At 37.6% G+C, this 18,580-nt stretch overlaps 1 protein-coding gene across 1 annotated transcript in view; it reads right to left on the reverse strand.

The window, feature by feature from the left end:
• LOC127422263 (NADPH--cytochrome P450 reductase-like) overlaps positions 1-18,580 on the reverse strand; it is a 57,257-nt gene that overhangs the window by 23,853 nt on the left and 14,824 nt on the right. Inside the window, exons 3-6 of the mRNA XM_051665659.1 lie at positions 6,254-6,302; positions 2,972-3,100; positions 2,109-2,258; positions 595-719 (exon numbers count right to left, since the gene is read on the reverse strand). Of these exons, the coding sequence (XP_051521619.1) occupies positions 595-719; positions 2,109-2,258; positions 2,972-3,100; positions 6,254-6,302 (453 nt within the window). The remainder of the gene's footprint in view (positions 1-594; positions 720-2,108; positions 2,259-2,971; positions 3,101-6,253; positions 6,303-18,580) is intronic.

Consider the following 18,580-nt stretch of genomic DNA (forward strand, 5'->3'; position numbering starts at 1 on the left):
GATTTTTGGGTGTTATCAGTGTATTGGTGTGCATGTAAATGGGCTTGTTGTCTTGAAAGCCAGTAATTCACTGCACAACTCATGAAGCCTGGGTCGTATTTTCTTTTACTTTGGCTAGTTTTGTTCACGTTGTTTTCGAGGACGAGTGCATGTCACACAACCTGTTCATGTTGGCATCTGCATAATTTGGCTAGCTTCTACTAGGTTACAGATAAATTGGACAAAATACCAACATACATAGAGTTTGATTAGACACACAAATTTTGACATCGCCAACAAATGAAATGAGAAGTGTTTTCTTCTCCCTTTAAAAGTTTATGAGCCTATTCATTTTGCTGTTATGATTATATGGTTAGTTGCATTGTACTATTTGTATTTAGCATTGATTTTTCATGCTGTCCACGACCCTATCAGATCAGACATGCTGCCCATTTTTGGGTTGCGACGCACCAGTATAGAACCACTGATCTACACGAGTCTGTTCTAACTGAGACATTTTTAAATGATCTTGGTGAAAATCATTTCGATATTCAGCAGTCATAATTTGAAAGTGGGCATAACGATCAAACAGAAGTGTTTAAATGTGTGACTCACTTTGCGTCATCATCTCCCATTCCCAGATCAAAGATCCTTTGAGCTCCCAGCTCGGCCAGTCTCTTGTCCACATACTTTCCCATGGCATTATAGTGCTCATATGTCTTATTGCCCAGGGCAAACACCTTTAAAATTAAATATTGTACAAATAAACATTCATTATATATGTATGCAGAGTATAAGATTTTAATTTATATTAAATTAATTTAATTTAATCCAATACACTCAAAAGTCTGGACAGACCCACTCATTCTTACTATTTAATTTATTATTAGGCCTACTATTTTTGACTGCATATAAAATGAAAAGTGTAAAGACAGAAAATAATAAAAGCATTGCATTGCAATTGTATATTACATTATATTTAGGGCTTTCAATATATAAAAAAGTTTCAGTGAATTAATTACATGATATGTTGATTAAATAATCAAATAAACTGCATTTCATCGCATATCAATATTTGCCGAGAAAGGCAGCCAAATAAAAATATGTAATGATTAAATTATTATAAATAATTGAAATAATTATAAATATAACATATATATGATAAATACAATAATTCAGATAATTAATATATATGCCATTATTGTGGCTGACGAGTAAAGCATTAATTAGACAATACAAGGCAATATATTGTTTATTTCCATATAATTGAACATAAACCTAACATTGGCCTGCAGTTAAGAGCAATCCATTTTGTAATTGAATTGTCAGTCTGTCTGAAATAGAATTATTACAAGGATGCATCTATGTCACCAGCGTCAGACAGACGCTTTTGGAGCTTCTCACTTTGCGTTGCATCATAAACAGTGCTTTTGGACACTGTTTAAAGTTTAACATAGTTTGAAACCCGTATCAAAACCCCTGCATTCGGAGTTGTGCTCCATCCAACTGTGTTTGACCACAAGAACGGATTCTCATCTTGTGCTATCTGCTGTCACTAAAGTGTGGTTTGCTACTGTACAGCTGCGGGTTGCCTATACAGCTAAAGTTGCGCTTACTGCCCGCTACTGTAAGGGAATATTCCTTATTACGGTCCAGGGTACTAATTAATTGCAAAAACTTTTTTGACACATTATTTTTATATAATTAAATCGCACTTATCGCACTTGTGGTGAACTATTCCTTTAAATCCACTTATGCAACATTCACAAACCAAGAAGCTAGTATTTCTGCTAAACCTACAGGCACATTCAGTTCTTTTCTCTGTGTTCCATAAACCACCGATTATGCTGAGTCACTGAACTTTGCCCAGTTTTCAGTGAGCCTGTCTGAGACTTTGGCTCGTAGCAGCATGTGTCCGCTTCGAGAATCACTTCTGCTCTGATGAAGCATTTTGATGAATCCTCAAACTAAAAGGCTCTAAAGCTCAGACTTGAAGTGGTAGCTCACCCAAAAACATAAATTCTGTCAGCAGAACATCTTTTGTGTTTCACAGAAGAAAAAATGTCACAGAAATGTCATAAAAAGGATAGAATTTTCATTTAATTGATTTCATATGGTGAGGTACTTACGGTGTATTTAACTCCACTGAGGTCAGCATCACCCTCTTGTAACCAGTCATAGAAGTCCTGAGCATTATCAGTGGGGTCGCCCTCTCCATATGTGGCCATGCAGAAGATCGCTAAAGAGTTCTCAATCTCAGTCAGACGAGAGAGCTCTCCCTGAAAAAGAAAGCGTGTAAACAAATAAGCGCAACATCTATTTATTAAAAATTAAAAGCACAAAGGGTAGATTTTTGAAGATAAAGCCCATGTTGGGCCCTTGAGCAAGGCCCTTGACCCTATCTGCTCCAGTGGTGCTGTATCATGGCTTGACCCTGCGCTCTGACCCCAGCTTAGCTGGGATATGTGAAAAGAATTTCACTGTATATGTGCAAATGTATAATGTGTGATAAATAAATAAAATTATAAATTTTATAAATTATAATTATAATTATTTTGATCCCAGAAGGGCAAATAGCTCTGAAAACCTATAAATTTGGCAGTGCTTATTTGCATATTTATGTGGTTTATTGAACAGCGATCCGTTGAAATGTCGACATGTAAATCCACTCTACAAGTTTTCTGTAACATACTACAAAAAAAACATTAGTTTGCCATCACTTTTTGACATTTTTTATTGGTTTCCCTCATGTTTTTGCGACTGTTCAAAGTGCATGAATATTTAATGAGCTAAACACTGAAGCATTATATGATTGGTTGTCTGTTGCTAAACAACTCGCTGTAACATTCTAGCACCGCATCGTATTGTAAGAATTGCACAGTTTTCTTCAGGCACCGTAATTCAAAATTACAAATGTGAAATGTTGTAACAGAGACGTTTACCTAGGGTTAAGTTCAGTGTGAAAGCCCTAATGAGGAGTTTAACGTATTACCATGTCATATTCCTCTGGGTCTGCTGACATCCCCTTCATGCCGTAGCGATGAGCATCTTTAGAGAGTCGATTGGCGAACTCCTCACCGGTGCCCGTCTGAGAGCCGTAAAACACAACGATGTTCTTGCCCTGGCAGGTTATAAGAAAAAAAGTCATTACTTTCACAAGATACAGCACATGGACACACTCAAATGACTGCTAATAGATTCCGCAAATCAATTTGGTGTTTAACCAAAGTAAACACAATGCCAACAATGTGACCATTTCTGTTACAACATTTGTACTTTACATTTGCAGATGTTTTTATGCTCTGGCTAGATTGCAGACTCTAGACAAAATGTGAATTATGCAGGGCTCTGGACTAACATTTTTGTTTAGGAGCGCTCGTGCCCCTAAGTAAAAAATTATTGCTAACACTTTATACTTCCATTAGCCATTAACAAACATTAGGACTATATATTTCTTAACAGATTAGAAGTTTATGAACATTGTGAAAATATTTTAATCAAAATTTCATGACATTCATAACCATTTGAATGTAATTAAAGTTTTACTATCTGTTAAGCATTGTATAATGCATTAAGTAAGGGCTAATTAGCCCTTTATTATCCCGCTTATTACACGATTACTAACCACATAATTAAATAAACACAAAATATTGATTTACGTTGAAATTATGTAATAAGTCAGAAATCTCTGAACAGCTGATGTGCACCTCCGGTTTGCATCGAAGTTTTGTTTGTTTATTTTATAAATAATGACTGTCTGACTGCTCATTATCCAGTTTATTACAAGACTACTTGCCACATAAATAAATAAATAGACATGAAACATTGATTTGAGTTGAAATAATTTTATTAGCTTACTTGTAGAGATCGCACAGTGATCCGAGAAGTAGGATTGATGACTCGCAATACCCGGATGACCGGTCTGATATGTCTTAAAGGAATAGTTCACCAAAAAATGAAAATTCTGTCATCATTTACTCACCCTCATGCCATCCCAGATGTGTATGACTTTCTGTCTTCTGCAGAACACAAATGAAGATTTTTAGAAGAATATTTCAGCTCTATAGGTCCATACAATGCAAGTGAATGGTGACCTGAATTTTGAATCTCCAAAAATCACATAAATCAGCATAAAAGTAATCCATAAGACTCCAGTGGTTAAATCCATGTCTTCAGAAGTGATATGATAGGTGTGGGTGAGAAACAGATCAATATTTAAGTCATTTTTTACCATAAATGACCACTTTCACTTTCAATTGCTTCTTCTTTTGTTTTTTTAGCAATTAGCATTCTTCACACATACAGTATCTCCACCAACTGGTGAGCTGGATTAAATGTGGTGATTTATTAAAAAAAAAAATAAATAAAATAAAAAAAAAGGTCTTAAATATTGATCTGTTTCGCACCCACACCTATAATATCCCTTTTGAAGATATGGATTAAACCACTGGAGTCTTATGAGTTACTTTTATTCTGTCTTGTGATTTTTAAAGATTAAAAGTTCTGGTCACTTGCATTGTATGGACCATCAGAGCTAAGATTTTCTTGTACATATCTTCATTTGTGATATACACTCCCTGGATGGGATGAGGGTTAGTAGATTAGATTCTCTAGATTAGAGAATTTTCATTTTTCGGTGAACTATCCCTTTAATCCCCAGATGAGCGGTTGCTGTTTAGAAATATCAGACCGCTGGATCGTGCCATTGACCAATCAGTATCAAGTATTCCAGAGACCCATGTAATAATGCTTGGTAATTTTATTTATCATGAAAATGAAAAAGTGTTAACAATATATTTTCTAGGGGTCTGGGTAGCTCAGCGAGTATTGACGTTGACTACCACCCCTGGAGTCGCGAGTTCGAATCCAGGGCGTGCTGAGTCACTCCAGCCAGGTCTCCTAAGCAACCAAATTGGCCCGGTTGCTAGGGAGGATAGAGTCACATGGGGTAACCTCTTTGTGGTTGCGATTAGGGGTTCTCGCTCTCAGTGGGGCATGTGGTAACTTGTGCGTGGATCACGGAGAGTAACACGAGCCTCCACACGCTGCAAGTCTCTGTGGTGTCATGCACAACGAGCCACGTGATAAGATGCGCGGATTGACGGTCTCGGAAGCGGAGGCAACTGAGACTTGTCCTCCACCACCGGGATTGAGGTGAGTAACCGCGCCACCACGAGGCCCTACTAAGTAGTGGGAATTGGGCATTCCAAATGGGGAGAAAAGGGGATAAAAAAAAATATATATATATATATATATGACGCGCACATAAACCACCTCACATTCTTTATTGAAGGTGTCTGTTTTTGCGTTCATATATGCCATTTTGTAATTTTTTTTTATATGTAAACATGCGCTAGATGGCTGTCTTTAACTTTTGAAACTGCGTCTCGCTGTTTTCTTCTGCGTCTCAAGCATGCTTTTTAAAAGATCTGCCATTTACCTAAATTTTAAAAGGTTAATAGATAATTCAAAACACTGTCCGTCATTTTGACAGATAAAAAAGAAAGAAACAAACTCCTCTTAAAGCATCTTTACCTGGTATATGCCTATGCAGCTTCACTCACTCTTGGAGAAATTGAGCTCTCATGGAAAACAGCAAAGATAACTAGTATACATGTACTTTTAACGTATTTTGCATATGAGATTAGATGCATTATGGCGATTCTGTATTCTGACGATACTGTATCAGTTCATAAGTTTAGGTGTCACTTGCCAAATTATTTTTCACATTCGCACTTTCACTGTTATGAAAGACTAAACAAACAGTAGGTCCCTCAGTGGAAGACTTGGAAAAAGTCAGTATTCAGCCGCACTACACATCATTTTCTGATATGTGAATGAATCTGTAGACTAAGCCAAGTAAAATGCATTATGAAAAAGATTACTCAAGAAACAATTCTAAACAACACCTAGTTTTGTATCTAACAAAAGCTAGCTCTACATATTGTTTCCAATGAGGCAAAAATCATCCTGTGATTTGAATGAGTATCAAAGCGTTCGTCTTTTCTTTACAAATGAACAGGAAGAAATGCATTATCCATGATGGCCCCACTGCTTTCTATCTGGATCTTTCATCATCCTAATCACATTCAAACATGACCATTTGCAGCTATGCACATACATTATGCAAATGTTCTCAGTGCAAAAGTGTTGGTGACTGTATTTTAGTGTATCAGTGGATTATGATATGACATACTGTTCGAGTACCAGTTGTGACTGATAATTTTAACATTTCAATCTCTACTGGGGAAAGAGTAGAATCAAAATATCTTACCGTTTTCTTCATTTTTTCAATAAAACTGGTTTCCCTAGTTGTTGGAGCCCTACAAAACAAAGCGATCAGAGGTCAGACATGAGAATGGATTACAAATGATTACATTAAAAACCTTTGCTCTAACTAGTATGGACACAAAAATCAACTTGATGTTTTAAACACTGTAAAACATAAAAAATATCCATTCTAGAGTCAGTAGCTCTTATCAATGGTCCCGTTTCCACCTGGTATTAAGATGTGTTTGGGTGATCCGATCACATGTAGTCAGGTGAGACACATCACTGGCTACGTTTACATGCACCCTCATAATGCAATTATAATGCGATTAAGGCAATACTGCGATTAAACTGTAGCTCATGTAAACTGAATATTGCGATTATGATATTGCGATTATGCTTATTAACAGAGTAATGATAATCGCAGTACGATATGTGGAGTACTCCTATTTTACTCCTATCGCTTTATACTGGCATGTAAATGCTCTAATCACATTTCTTCTACTCCGACCAAAGTGCGCCTGCACCAGTGCTGCAGAAGGATCATGTTCTACTCAAGCACAGGTTCGAAAACATCGTGAAAAAGAAGAAACTGCACTTAATTTTCAGCTTGATGTAAAACATTAGTTCCATGCACTGTTTTCCAGCACTGGTGCTCCCCCATCTACAGCCCCATGGCAAAAGAAAACATATTTTCCCGAGTTGTGAATGCCCGTTTGCAGTCTGAATTGAATGTTGGGGAGATAAAAAAAGACCATATGCCACAAAATAATGGGAAGGAAACACGTCTTTGAAATGAGTTTGTGCTCGCGGGCGAAACAACAACAACATCCATCGCGTGTATTCCGATTCACACACAAATTACTCATATGAACAGATTATTTTTAGTGAATCAAAACAGACATAGCAACCAGTGTAGTCCAACAAACAATGACTCTTACGAACCAATTATTTTTAGTGAATCGAAACAGAGCGTCCAGTGTAATCAAAAAAACTGACTCTTATGAATTGGTTCTTTTAATAAATCATTCAAAAAGACTCAAAAACTGACTGACTAATTTTCCTTATGCCAAGCTGTATTTAAAGAGACATATTTGTGACTAGTTGTGTTTGTAATAAATATTCATTTATAAAAAATAAAAAAAAAGCATTAAAACATCACATTTCTCAGCAAATAATCAGAGTAATGGCAAGTAGCATGTAAACGGGACTGAATGGTTCGCCCAAATCATGTACACATCTTAATCTAATTTTTCCTGTATTAAAGGAGCTTTAAGTGTTTGTGCGTGTCATCTGTGTTGATATCAGACACACTAAAGAAGATCCGTAAAGCTCTCGTGATTGTGTATGTATCCACTTTTTTAAAATGTTCCGATCGGATGGTTATTTCTTTTAAAGCGGCTCGTAAACGGCAAACTTTAATCACTTGTTTTGGCACAGCGGTTGATTGACAGGTGAGGGGTGCCGGGACACATACAGGATGGATTAGCATTTACACCTCAAATGCAATGTGGACGCATACGTTTTTGACCACATTCATATGTGGTTTCTGTGATCATCCGAAACGCATCTTAATACCAGGTGGAAATGGGGTCAATAGATCAGTGGCGACAGGTTTCATTTTGCAAATATAGAATGAGACAAAATGTGTCTAAAGGCAGCTAAAGTGAAAAGCACAGTCTCTGTATAACGATATCAATGCCAACACAACTGCTGGATGACTTTGACAACCTTGCTAAAATTTCGTGCAACCGGATTTTGTATCCGAGTTTATCATTATTCACATCCAGCTTTAATACAGTACAGTACACAGTAAGGGTGGGTGATATGACAAAAATGTTATATCACATAACTATATACACATCACAATATTTCACGAAAATCTGTAATAGTTTATATTAAATAACCATATTGTAATGCCTTTTTTGGGGGATAATCCAGTCAGTGAATTAAATACTTTATAAATGAAAACTTCTTCCCCTTATATAATTTTCACTTAATTTGGAACTTAAAAAACATAGTCAAAGTAAAACCATAAAAACAAACACTCAACTTGGTTTTAAATCAACCTGCCCATAATCCTAAATTTCACATGATGCCACATTTCAGCCTGATATGTTGTTGACCAATATTATTATTACTTTCCTCAAGAAACTCTTCTCAAAGCAATGCAAAAAAGAAAATCATATACAAGTAAAAAAATCCAACGAAAATAAACAATTCATTAGGCTCTTAATAGAGAATATTAAGAGCTATAGAGAATATATGAATATCTGTAGGCAAACATGGGCATTTGTTTTGTAATATCAAACATCATTGAACACAATTTAAGTAAAGTTGATGAGGTTTCATTTAAAAAAAAAAAAATATATATATATATATATTTTGGCACATGGCACAGTGTTGTAGCAGTTTTACTTGTCAGTGTTGGTTAGAAAGTTGGGCTGTCAAACCTTGATCCTCTGGCCTCTCCCAATGTAGCACTGGGCCTTAAAGGGCTCATTTCATGAGGAATCACATTGTTCTTGATCTTTAGAGATTAAAAAAAACATCTATGAATGAACATCTATGTGAAAACGCCTTGTTCTGTACTTGAATATATGAACACGTGACTGCCCACATTTACGCATCAACAACGCCTAAAATTAGGTGTTCAGACACCTGGTCCCATCTAGGCATGTGACATTACACAAATTTCACGATTATAAAAAACAAACAAAAAAACTAAAACAAAAAACAAGCCCACAATATTTTTTTCGCTTAAACTTATTCAAGGATTTGACATAAAAGTATTTTAAATCATGAATTACTTAGGGGGGCATTTGAAATTTCTAGGGGGCACACATTCACTTTACCATAACTGTGAAAATATTCATTTCAAGATGGCACCGTTGTGTGTGGCTTGCCGTCGGATTCGTGGTCTAGTCCCTAGTTTGTTTGTTTTACTTTGTTTTCTGTTTTATTTAACACAGTGTGCTTCGTCCATATTGGTCTATGACAAATCAACTCTTTTAAGCTTGCAAACCGGTGCAAACGATCTGCTCCGTCAAGCGCGAAATGGCTCATATCACTCATCTCCTCCTTTTCTGTTGTCGATACCTGGTTACCTGCACCGCTGGCCGTGTTCTCTACCGGTGAGGAAGCGTAGGAAAATACATGGGAGACTTGGTGGCCTTGCCGTCAAGCTAAAGCGCTACTTGGCTCAACAACATGAGTCGTGGCCTTCTCTGGGTCTCCATGTGAGGGGCTTGGTCGGCGATTACTTCATTCGCTGGTGCTCTCTGGATCCAGTATGTGAATGGAATATTTCACTGATTCCGGCTGCAGCTGCTCCGCTCCCTGTATACGGCTTGCCCCGTGTCCACCGTGGAGGAGTGTGTTCGAGCCATCTTCATACACTTTCTCGGGTATGGCAGTTTGAGTCGACGACTGAGAATACGCCTCGGCTACGGATGGTGTTGCTTAATGCCAGATCAGTGGTAAATAATACTTTTATTATTAATGACTTTTTCTCTTCGTGGGAGTTGGATTTGTTTTTCATTACTGAAACTTGGCTTACTACTGGGGACTTAAGCCCGTTCTCTGAATTTCTACCCCCGAATTGTTTGTTTTTTAATTCACCTCGGACAACGGGCCACAGTGGGGGGCTGGTCTCTATTTTGAAAGATAATTTTTCTTGCCGCCCAATTATGTTTAATGACTATAGGAGTTTTGAGTTCCAGCTGTTTACATTGGATCTGAATACCAACCCCCTAAGCACAACATAAACTTTTTAAATGAGTTTGCAGACTTCTTGGGGGAATTTACACCGAAATACAATAAACTGTTAATTCTTGGAGATTTCAATGTTCATGTATGCTGCACAGCAGACTCATTAGCTAAAGAATTTATTACTCTGATTAATGCATTTGATCTGGAACATCATGTGAATGTCCCTACTCATCAGCTTGGACACACACTTGGCTTGGTGCTATCATATGGCACTTCTCCGTATGATTTTGAGGTATTTGATAATGGGTTTTCTGGCCATAAATCTGTCATGTTTTCTGTTCCTTGGGTATCTATTACCTCTAAAGCCACTAAATATGTCCGTTCATCTCGATTAATTACCTCAACCACTAGCAAAGCTTTTTCACTAGCTTTTTGTGATGCTATTCAATCAGTGGATGTCAGTCAATGTGATCTGAGTGCAGAGGAGCATCTATTTAGGCTCAAATTTAATATGTTTAAATGTTTTAGACTCAATGGCTCCTGTAAAGACTTTAAAACTTAAACCTAGAGCTGAGCTCTGGATTGACGATAATGTACAATCTTTGAGGCAGATCTGTAGAAGAGCGGAGCATATGTGGAAAAAGGACAGGCTCCAGATTTCCTTTGAAATACTTAGTGATTTATTATCCAAATTCCAGAAGGCAGTGAGAGTATCGAAATCCAGGTATTTTGCGGAAATCATTAACAAGAATTACCATAGACCTAAAACTCTTTTTACTATTTTTAATGCTGCTGTTAATCCAACTGTTTGTGAGTAACCAGCTGTGTCAAAAACTGTGTGTGAGGATTTTTTTTTATTTTTTGTTAAGATCAATGATATCAGATTGGGATATCTCCCCATGCTTTTGATCCTTCCATTCCCTATGTTTGTACTGCTGAGTTCAGTCAGTTTGAACCTATTTCTTTTATACATATTCAAGAAATAGTGGGTCAGTTAAAGCCATCAGGCTCCTCCATTGATGCTATTCCTCCATATTTCCTGAAACAAGTTTTTGATGCAGTGGGTCCCTACTTTTTGACTATGATAAATCGATGTTTTGAAACTAGTACTGTACCTGATGTGTTAAAACATGCCACAGTTTATCCCTTGCTTAAGAGACCGAACTTATACCCTACTGTTTTAGCCAATTTTAGACCTATTTCTAATCTGTCTTTTATTACAAAGATCTTAGAAAAAATTGTTTTACAACAACTTTACAACCACTCCACAGAGACTGTACTTTTGAAGGTTTTATATTATATTTTACTAACTGGCGCTGCTGGGGACTTTGCTGTGCTTGTGCTCCTAGATTTGAGTGCTGCTTTTGATACTGTGGACCATGCTGTCCTTCTTGCTCGCTTGGAGCACTGTGCTGGTACAAAAGTTAGTGCTCTTAAATGGTTTAAATCATATCTTTCTAATAGAAGTTTTAAAGTTAACATTGGTGAACATTCACCTGAGGCAGCTCCTCTTTCATGTGGTGTGCCCCAGGGATCTATCTTAGCTACCATTCTTTTTTCATGATATATGCTCCCATTGGGTTCTATCTTTAGGAAGCATGGGCTGTCAATACCCAAATCTATCTGCCCTTAAAAAAAAGTGTTCTGATGGTTTGGAAGCAGTTATGACCTGTTTATCTGATGTGAAGGCTTGGTTGTCTTTAAATTTTCTTAATTTTAATGAGAGCAAAACTGAAATAATAGTGTTTGGTCCGTCGGATTCTTTTAGTACACCCAAAATAAATCTCGGTGATTTATCCTCTTATGTGAAGCCTTTGGTTAAAAATCTGGGTGTCGTTTTTGATGATGGTTTGAAATTTGTCATAATAAATACAGTGGTCAAATCATGTTTCTTTAAATCTATTCTGTCTAGTAAAAATTTTGGAAAAGTAATTCATGCCTTTATTACATCTAGGCTGGATTACTGTAACTCACTGTATTTTGGGATTAGCCATTCAGCTCTATCCCGCTTGCAGATAGTTCAAAATGCGGCTGCAAGACTTTTAACTAGAACTAAAAAAACGAGATCACATTAGTTTGAATCCCAGAGCGTGCTGAGCGACTCCAGCCAGGTCTCTAAGAAAGCAAATTGGCCCGGTTGCTTGGGAGGGTAGAGTCACATGGGGTTACCTCCTCGTGGTCACTATAATGTGGTTCGTTCTCGGTGGGGCGCGTGGTGAGTTGAGCGTAGATGCCGCGGTGCATGGCGTGAAGCCTCCACACGCGTTATGTCTCCGTGGCAATGTGCTCAACAAGCCACGTGATAAGATGCACAGGTTGATGGTCTCAGACGCGGAGGCAGCTGGGATTCGTCCTCCGCCACCCAGATTGAGGCGAATCACTACGTGACCACGAGGACTTAAAAGCGCATTGGGAATTGGGCATTCCATATTGGGTGAAAAAAAAAAATGAGATCACATTGCGCCGGTTTTACGTTCTTTGCATTGGTTGCCTGTGCGATAGAGTATATTTCAAAATTCTTCTTTTAGTGTTTAAATCTTTAAATGGTTTGGCTCCTCCTTATCTTTCAGATTTACTGACTGAACATAGTCTGGTTTTGTCTCTCCGGTCGTCCAACCAGAGATTGTTGTGCATCCCGAAGTCAAAGCTGAAATGTAGGGGTGACCACGCCTTTTCGATAGCTTCCCCCAGATTGTGGAATACTCTGTCCTTCTGTATTAGATATGCACCATTACTATCTGTTTTTAAATCTAAGATAAAAACCTATCTCTTTGATTTGGCATATAATCAATGAGGACGTTTTATTGCACTGTATTTTAGTAATGATACTGTATTGTCTAAGTGTTCTGTTTTTTTTTGTTTTTTTTTGTGCAGCACATTGGTCAACCCTGGTTGTGTTTAATGGTGCCATATAAATAAAATTGACATTGACATTGTAGCTACTGTAACGCGACTAAAATGACTGGTGGTGTTTAGTGATGTCGTCATTGTATGGTTTCACCATTAACTGCGGTTAAAATTGGCACGGTTAATTTAAGACAATGAATGTTTTATTTACATGGTGCAAAAATACTATATATGTAATATATAAATTAATAATATAAAGGAGTTTTTCGTTGTAAGCCTAAAAGTGAAGATCTCTTGGCTGGTTACTGGCTGTTGTTATGGTTATGGATGGTTACGGTTGTTATATTTACATTGACTGTTCACCTGGCCCTCGCTTCCTCCTTCAAAGTGAGTTCGTGACTTGTCACAGTGGTTCCGAAACCCGGGATTAGGAGGAAGTGAGGGCCAGGTGAACAGTCAACGTAAATCTTTTTATTTTTAACACAGGTTGGCTTTTCATCGTAACACACATAAATAAATGCACACATCCACACTGATGCATGCAACTCCCTCTCTTTCCTCCGCCGGTCTGGATTCCCTCTTTTATCCCTCTCGGGCTCTCACTACAACACAGAACAGCTGTTAGAGATAATTTCCCACAGGTGTCAATGCTTACCTTTCTTCCTCTCCCAGCCTCGCTCTCTACAGATATTACTCAGCCACGCCCCCATCACCACAACCACAAATTCCATTTTTATGAGAGGGGCGAGCAGAATGGAGAACTAAACTGTTCAAATTTGCTGCATGTCTCATGTCGGCAGAGGGAGCGCCGGTGCCATGCCCACTGCGCCATGCCTGTATCGTATGTGCCAAGATCCGCCTTTGGTCAAAGCAAATATATATATATATTTTTCTTTTCATTTTAGTTATTTTACTGATTTATTCATTGTACACAGTAATATATGCACACATTGTGTCTATTAAGCAGAATAAACAGATGTGATAGACAGTTTTGTCAAATTTTACAGTCTGGCTGGGGGGTGGGGGGGCATGGCTCCCACGGGCCCCGCAGAGCCGACCTTGGTCTAACGTTGGCAACATAAAGCAGAGCTCTATAATAAAGTAACTTAAACAACAGCACTGCATTTATCAGCAGATTGTTATGAGAAAAACTCATAAAAGAAAAATGTGTTTGTCTGCATTCAAGTCATTTTAATTTGAAAAGTACTTTTCACAATGCACATCATTTCAAAGCAGCTTATCACACCGAACAGAACTTGAGCACATCTGTTAACTCTGACGAGATGGAATTTGTGTTTATTAAGCACAGAAACGCTCTGAAAACACTGCATCATACATGTTCAGACTATGTGTAATACACTACTACAGAGAACAGAGCTGCACACATACAGTAATCACAGCGTGAAGACTATTTAGTTAATTAAATCGCAGCCCCTGCGGTTTGATAACGTGCTAGTTCATATCACGAATTCGATTTTATTTGGTTTAATTGTTCAGTCCTAACTTTGCTAACATTTTAAGTGGACTTCAGGGTAAACATTATATCTTAAAAAGAAATGTATGATATGATTCTTTTATTTCTCATCTATGCCCTCACTTGTATAACTCTCTCGGTGGATGCTCACAGTTCTTTACATGCCTCCATCTTTAAATCAACTTCACTCCAACACACACACACACACCCTCACACACTCATGTTAAAACATCCACAATTGTTCGAGAGTGCAGTGAATGGAGGGAAAGCGTGAGAGACTATTCACTGTGTAAATGCTCTGGGCAGACAGCCAACTATTGCACAAGGATGTGAACAATGTGTTTTAATGAGAGAAAGCTGCTGTTAAACTCAGTTTAAGGGAGTGTAAAATGAAACGCCAATGACATAACGCTACCATCATCCATTCAGCAAGAACAAGCTTTTTAATATACACTTTCATTAAGGCTGGAATAGAATATTTATATTTTTGGCCATCAAACGTGATATGCTAGTGCTACATTTATATTTAGTATTATATGAAGTAATGGTCTCATCTTATAGCTGATTTTGTCAAAACCGGTCAAGAAAATTTTCTGGTCCTATTTTAATCTAAAAGAAATAAAAAAATAAAAAAATATATATATTTTGCATATAGAAATTGAAACCTACTTTCTTTTAATTGTGACATTATTTTCATGACAGTTACGCACATCTTACCCACCCCACTCCCCCAATTCTCATAACCGCAATGCAGAAGAAAATTATATATCATTTAAATTAAGTATTTATTAGAGCTATCAGAACTAACGCGTTAACGCATGTGATTAATTTAAAAAGTTGAATGCATACATTTTTCTTAAAGGTGCATTAAGCTATTTTTCATGGATAGATACGCAAAAATAATACCTTCTTCCTGAGACATTTTACTGAAATAAGTGTTGTAAGATATCGCACCTGTCTCTGTGACAGCTCTAGACTCTGTAAACAGCAAACAAAAATGTGTCTGTGGAAAATAACGCTTTTAACATGTCAATCATTTTGCACATTCTCGTAGTATTGTAGTTGCAGCGAATTACTGAGACTTACTGCCATTTTTAAGCCATGTTGTTCATATCAGTTGTCAGTTGAGGGTGCTACTTTGCTGCCGTTGTTTTAAACGGCCATTTCTGCTCTCAATAAAGCTAATTTGGTATCTTTGGAGTGCAGGTTTTGGAAAGAGGGGGCGTGGCTAATCCAAAGGCTCAATCTCGTGGAAGGAGAACAGCTAAAATCACTTACCGCACCTTTAATCGCGATTAACGCATTTACCGTTAGTACAGCATAAACCAGCATAAACACTTGGGAGGGCAGAACTTTTGTAATGTGTCCTGCCCGAGTCATTACTCTCCACAAACACACACAACAGCACCTCCCTGTCAGTGATAAAATGATGGAAAAAGGAGCTTAAAATGCTGTTTAAAATGTACAAAACAAGCCCAGATGGGACTTGTGATAGAAATCAAGTATTTTTCAACATATGTACGGAACATTTTAATTACCACAGATGCACGTCAAGTCTTAAATATCACCAAAATGCAGAATGAGATGTTTTTGTCTGCAAGTGCTTATATGTGGAGTTCAAAGCGACGACTGATGTTGTAGTGCGTATGTGCCGAACGCGTTCCTATTCGTTCGCGGTCAGAAAAGTATATTCACAAAGGCAACAAGGTAGACCGGGCGCGAGGAAATCTGGAACACGTGAAAAGGAAGTATACCTGGGCCTTAAGACTTTGAGAAATGTTTAATGTTACTTGCATTGGTGCTGTTTTAGTGCATTTCTATTTTTATACTGTGGAAGGCTTTGTTTGGAAAATGTTAATGAAGCATTATATTTTTACATGTTGTTTTGTTTTCTTTCCTAAGATGGAAATAATGGCAGAAAAATTCATTCTGACAGGAATAGTAGTATATATGGTGTCAAATTTTATCACTTTCAAAATCTGAGATTAATCGCGATTATCTACAAAACATTATGCGATTAATATTAATATATATATTAATATACATCATAGCAGTAAACCCTTGGTACTGCCTTTCATCTTTGCTTATTTTAATTTAAAAAATACTTTTACAACAGCATCTTTTTTACCGTTATACAGTAAAAACAGAGTGTTATAGTAATTAGAATTATCACTGAAAACAATGAGAATAGTAAAAGTATGCAAAATATAACTTCAGATTTTTGTTCGTATTAACTTGTTCAATATGACCAGGACATGTTCTGTGGTTTTGTAAGAATCACCCATAAAATGTGATGAAACAACAATTAATGGCTGTTTTCTATTTTACAGTTCATACAGTTAATGTTGATTTGAACTCATTGCACAAATAAACTCTCTGTGAAACAGCTGCTTTTCAAACATTTCTGAAACAAAAAGCATCGTGGAGACCTCGTAGTGTAAGATGATATTTCCAATCCCATGTCTCACTGATACTCAGGAGAATAACAGAGAATAAAGTGTAAAACACACACAAAAAGGCTCTCATAATTAATTAAACATTGTTTTGTTTACCATTTACCTTCCTACTACAATTGTTCAAACATTAAAAATTAAATGCAAGGGACTCCACATGACTTCACAGACTGCATTACACACTCACTTGTCAACTGTGGCTAGTCGGTCTTCTGGTAAGGAGAACACGCAGCCCATGTTCACAAGATCCACGTTTAAGAACGCTGAAACTATGACCACTACGTGGTCAAATGGCAAACTTTCACAGCAGACACGAAACCGCCATTAATTAAAGCTCACATTGGAGAAAAAACATGCCATCATACATGCTGGCTTTCTGCCTACATGGGTATTGAGACAACCACCTTGTGGCAAGCAGAATCTAAGGTGACACCAGCCATGAAGTGTCACAAGACAGAAGAACAGATAAGAAGGACCTGAAGGAGAGCTTCACTGTGATTATTTGTGAAGAAGCTGATTCCAGAGCAGCAGTCCTGATGGAGTCAGAGCTCACAGGGGACTTTGCCACCGTCCCTCCTCCATCAAGATGCGAAGTAATAATGTGTCCACAGATGGAGACAGTCTCTCAACAGGGTTCAGTGGTAATATTCTGCATCAGAGATGGGCTGTGTTCTCCACAATCTTAAACACATGCAACATCTAGGCACAACAAAGAATTAGGCAGGACTCTTTGATGAAATCTCCCATAAAAAAAGCAGCAGGCCCAGTCATTGGACTCCTACAGGAACTGAAACAAACAGAAAACTCTAGCAAGATTTCTTGTTCTTCTTCATCTTATCATCCTAGAGGCTACACATACACCAGCACAATCATGTAGCCGTAGCAACGGTTTGCAGAATGACAGCATCGCTCGGTTTGAAGAGAATGAATGACTGGGGTTTGCCCCTCCCACCAGAGTGTGAGATCACCATGGCAACCTCATCGATTATAAAAGGATTCTCTTGTGACAGGCCGGGCACTGGGAGCAGCAAGACAAATTGGAAATGGTTTCCACAAAATTGGGGAGAAAAAAAAAAAAAAAAGGCAGAAAATAGAGTGCTTGTGCTGTCCCTCAACTTTCCACCTTTGGCTGAGCTCAGAGAAAGACTTGGCTGGCCTTTCCAAACACAAAACTCCACTGACTTTGAAAAAATAAATGTACTTTCATAAACACAGCCAAACTACATAAGAGAAAGAAAGAGGTACTTTAGCAATATTGTATGCAAAACAGCCATGCCATTAGAGTAATTTGAAATTAATATTTGAAATTAAGAAAGAAAAATAGAAATAGAGGTACTTTGTCATTCCTTGCAGCCAAACTCTTGGAGGTCCCAAGAGTATTTTTGAATCTTTACTGAAATAAAAGCATTGCTCAAGTTTAAATACCCTAAAAAAAATTGTGTTTAATAGCAAAATTCCTGATGAAGAACTACACTACCGATGAATCCTGAAGAGAAAGACCTATCAATCAGAGAATCATGACCAACAAAGCACGCCAAAAAAACCCGTAGCGAACGCCAACTCCTCTTACACACTGAATGACACAATCGAGCAGTCTTCCTATACTCTCAAACTACTTTTAAAAAAGCATTTAAAAAAGGTGCAGTGGGTCAAATATAGGCTGTGATGTTCTGTCAGACCTGCATTAAAAGACACACACACAGAATGCACTTCAGAATTGGTGTTTGTTTCGCTCTGCTCAGCAACACAATGTACTAACAACAATCTTACGCATTCTCCGTATCTGTATTGCACATGCACATAACATTGCATCAACAGTGATAATGTTCATAACATTCCATAGGCT

Source organism: Myxocyprinus asiaticus, chromosome 31 (genome assembly GCF_019703515.2).
Source record: "Myxocyprinus asiaticus isolate MX2 ecotype Aquarium Trade chromosome 31, UBuf_Myxa_2, whole genome shotgun sequence".
In the NCBI taxonomy this organism is placed as follows: Eukaryota; Metazoa; Chordata; class Actinopteri; order Cypriniformes; family Catostomidae; genus Myxocyprinus; species Myxocyprinus asiaticus.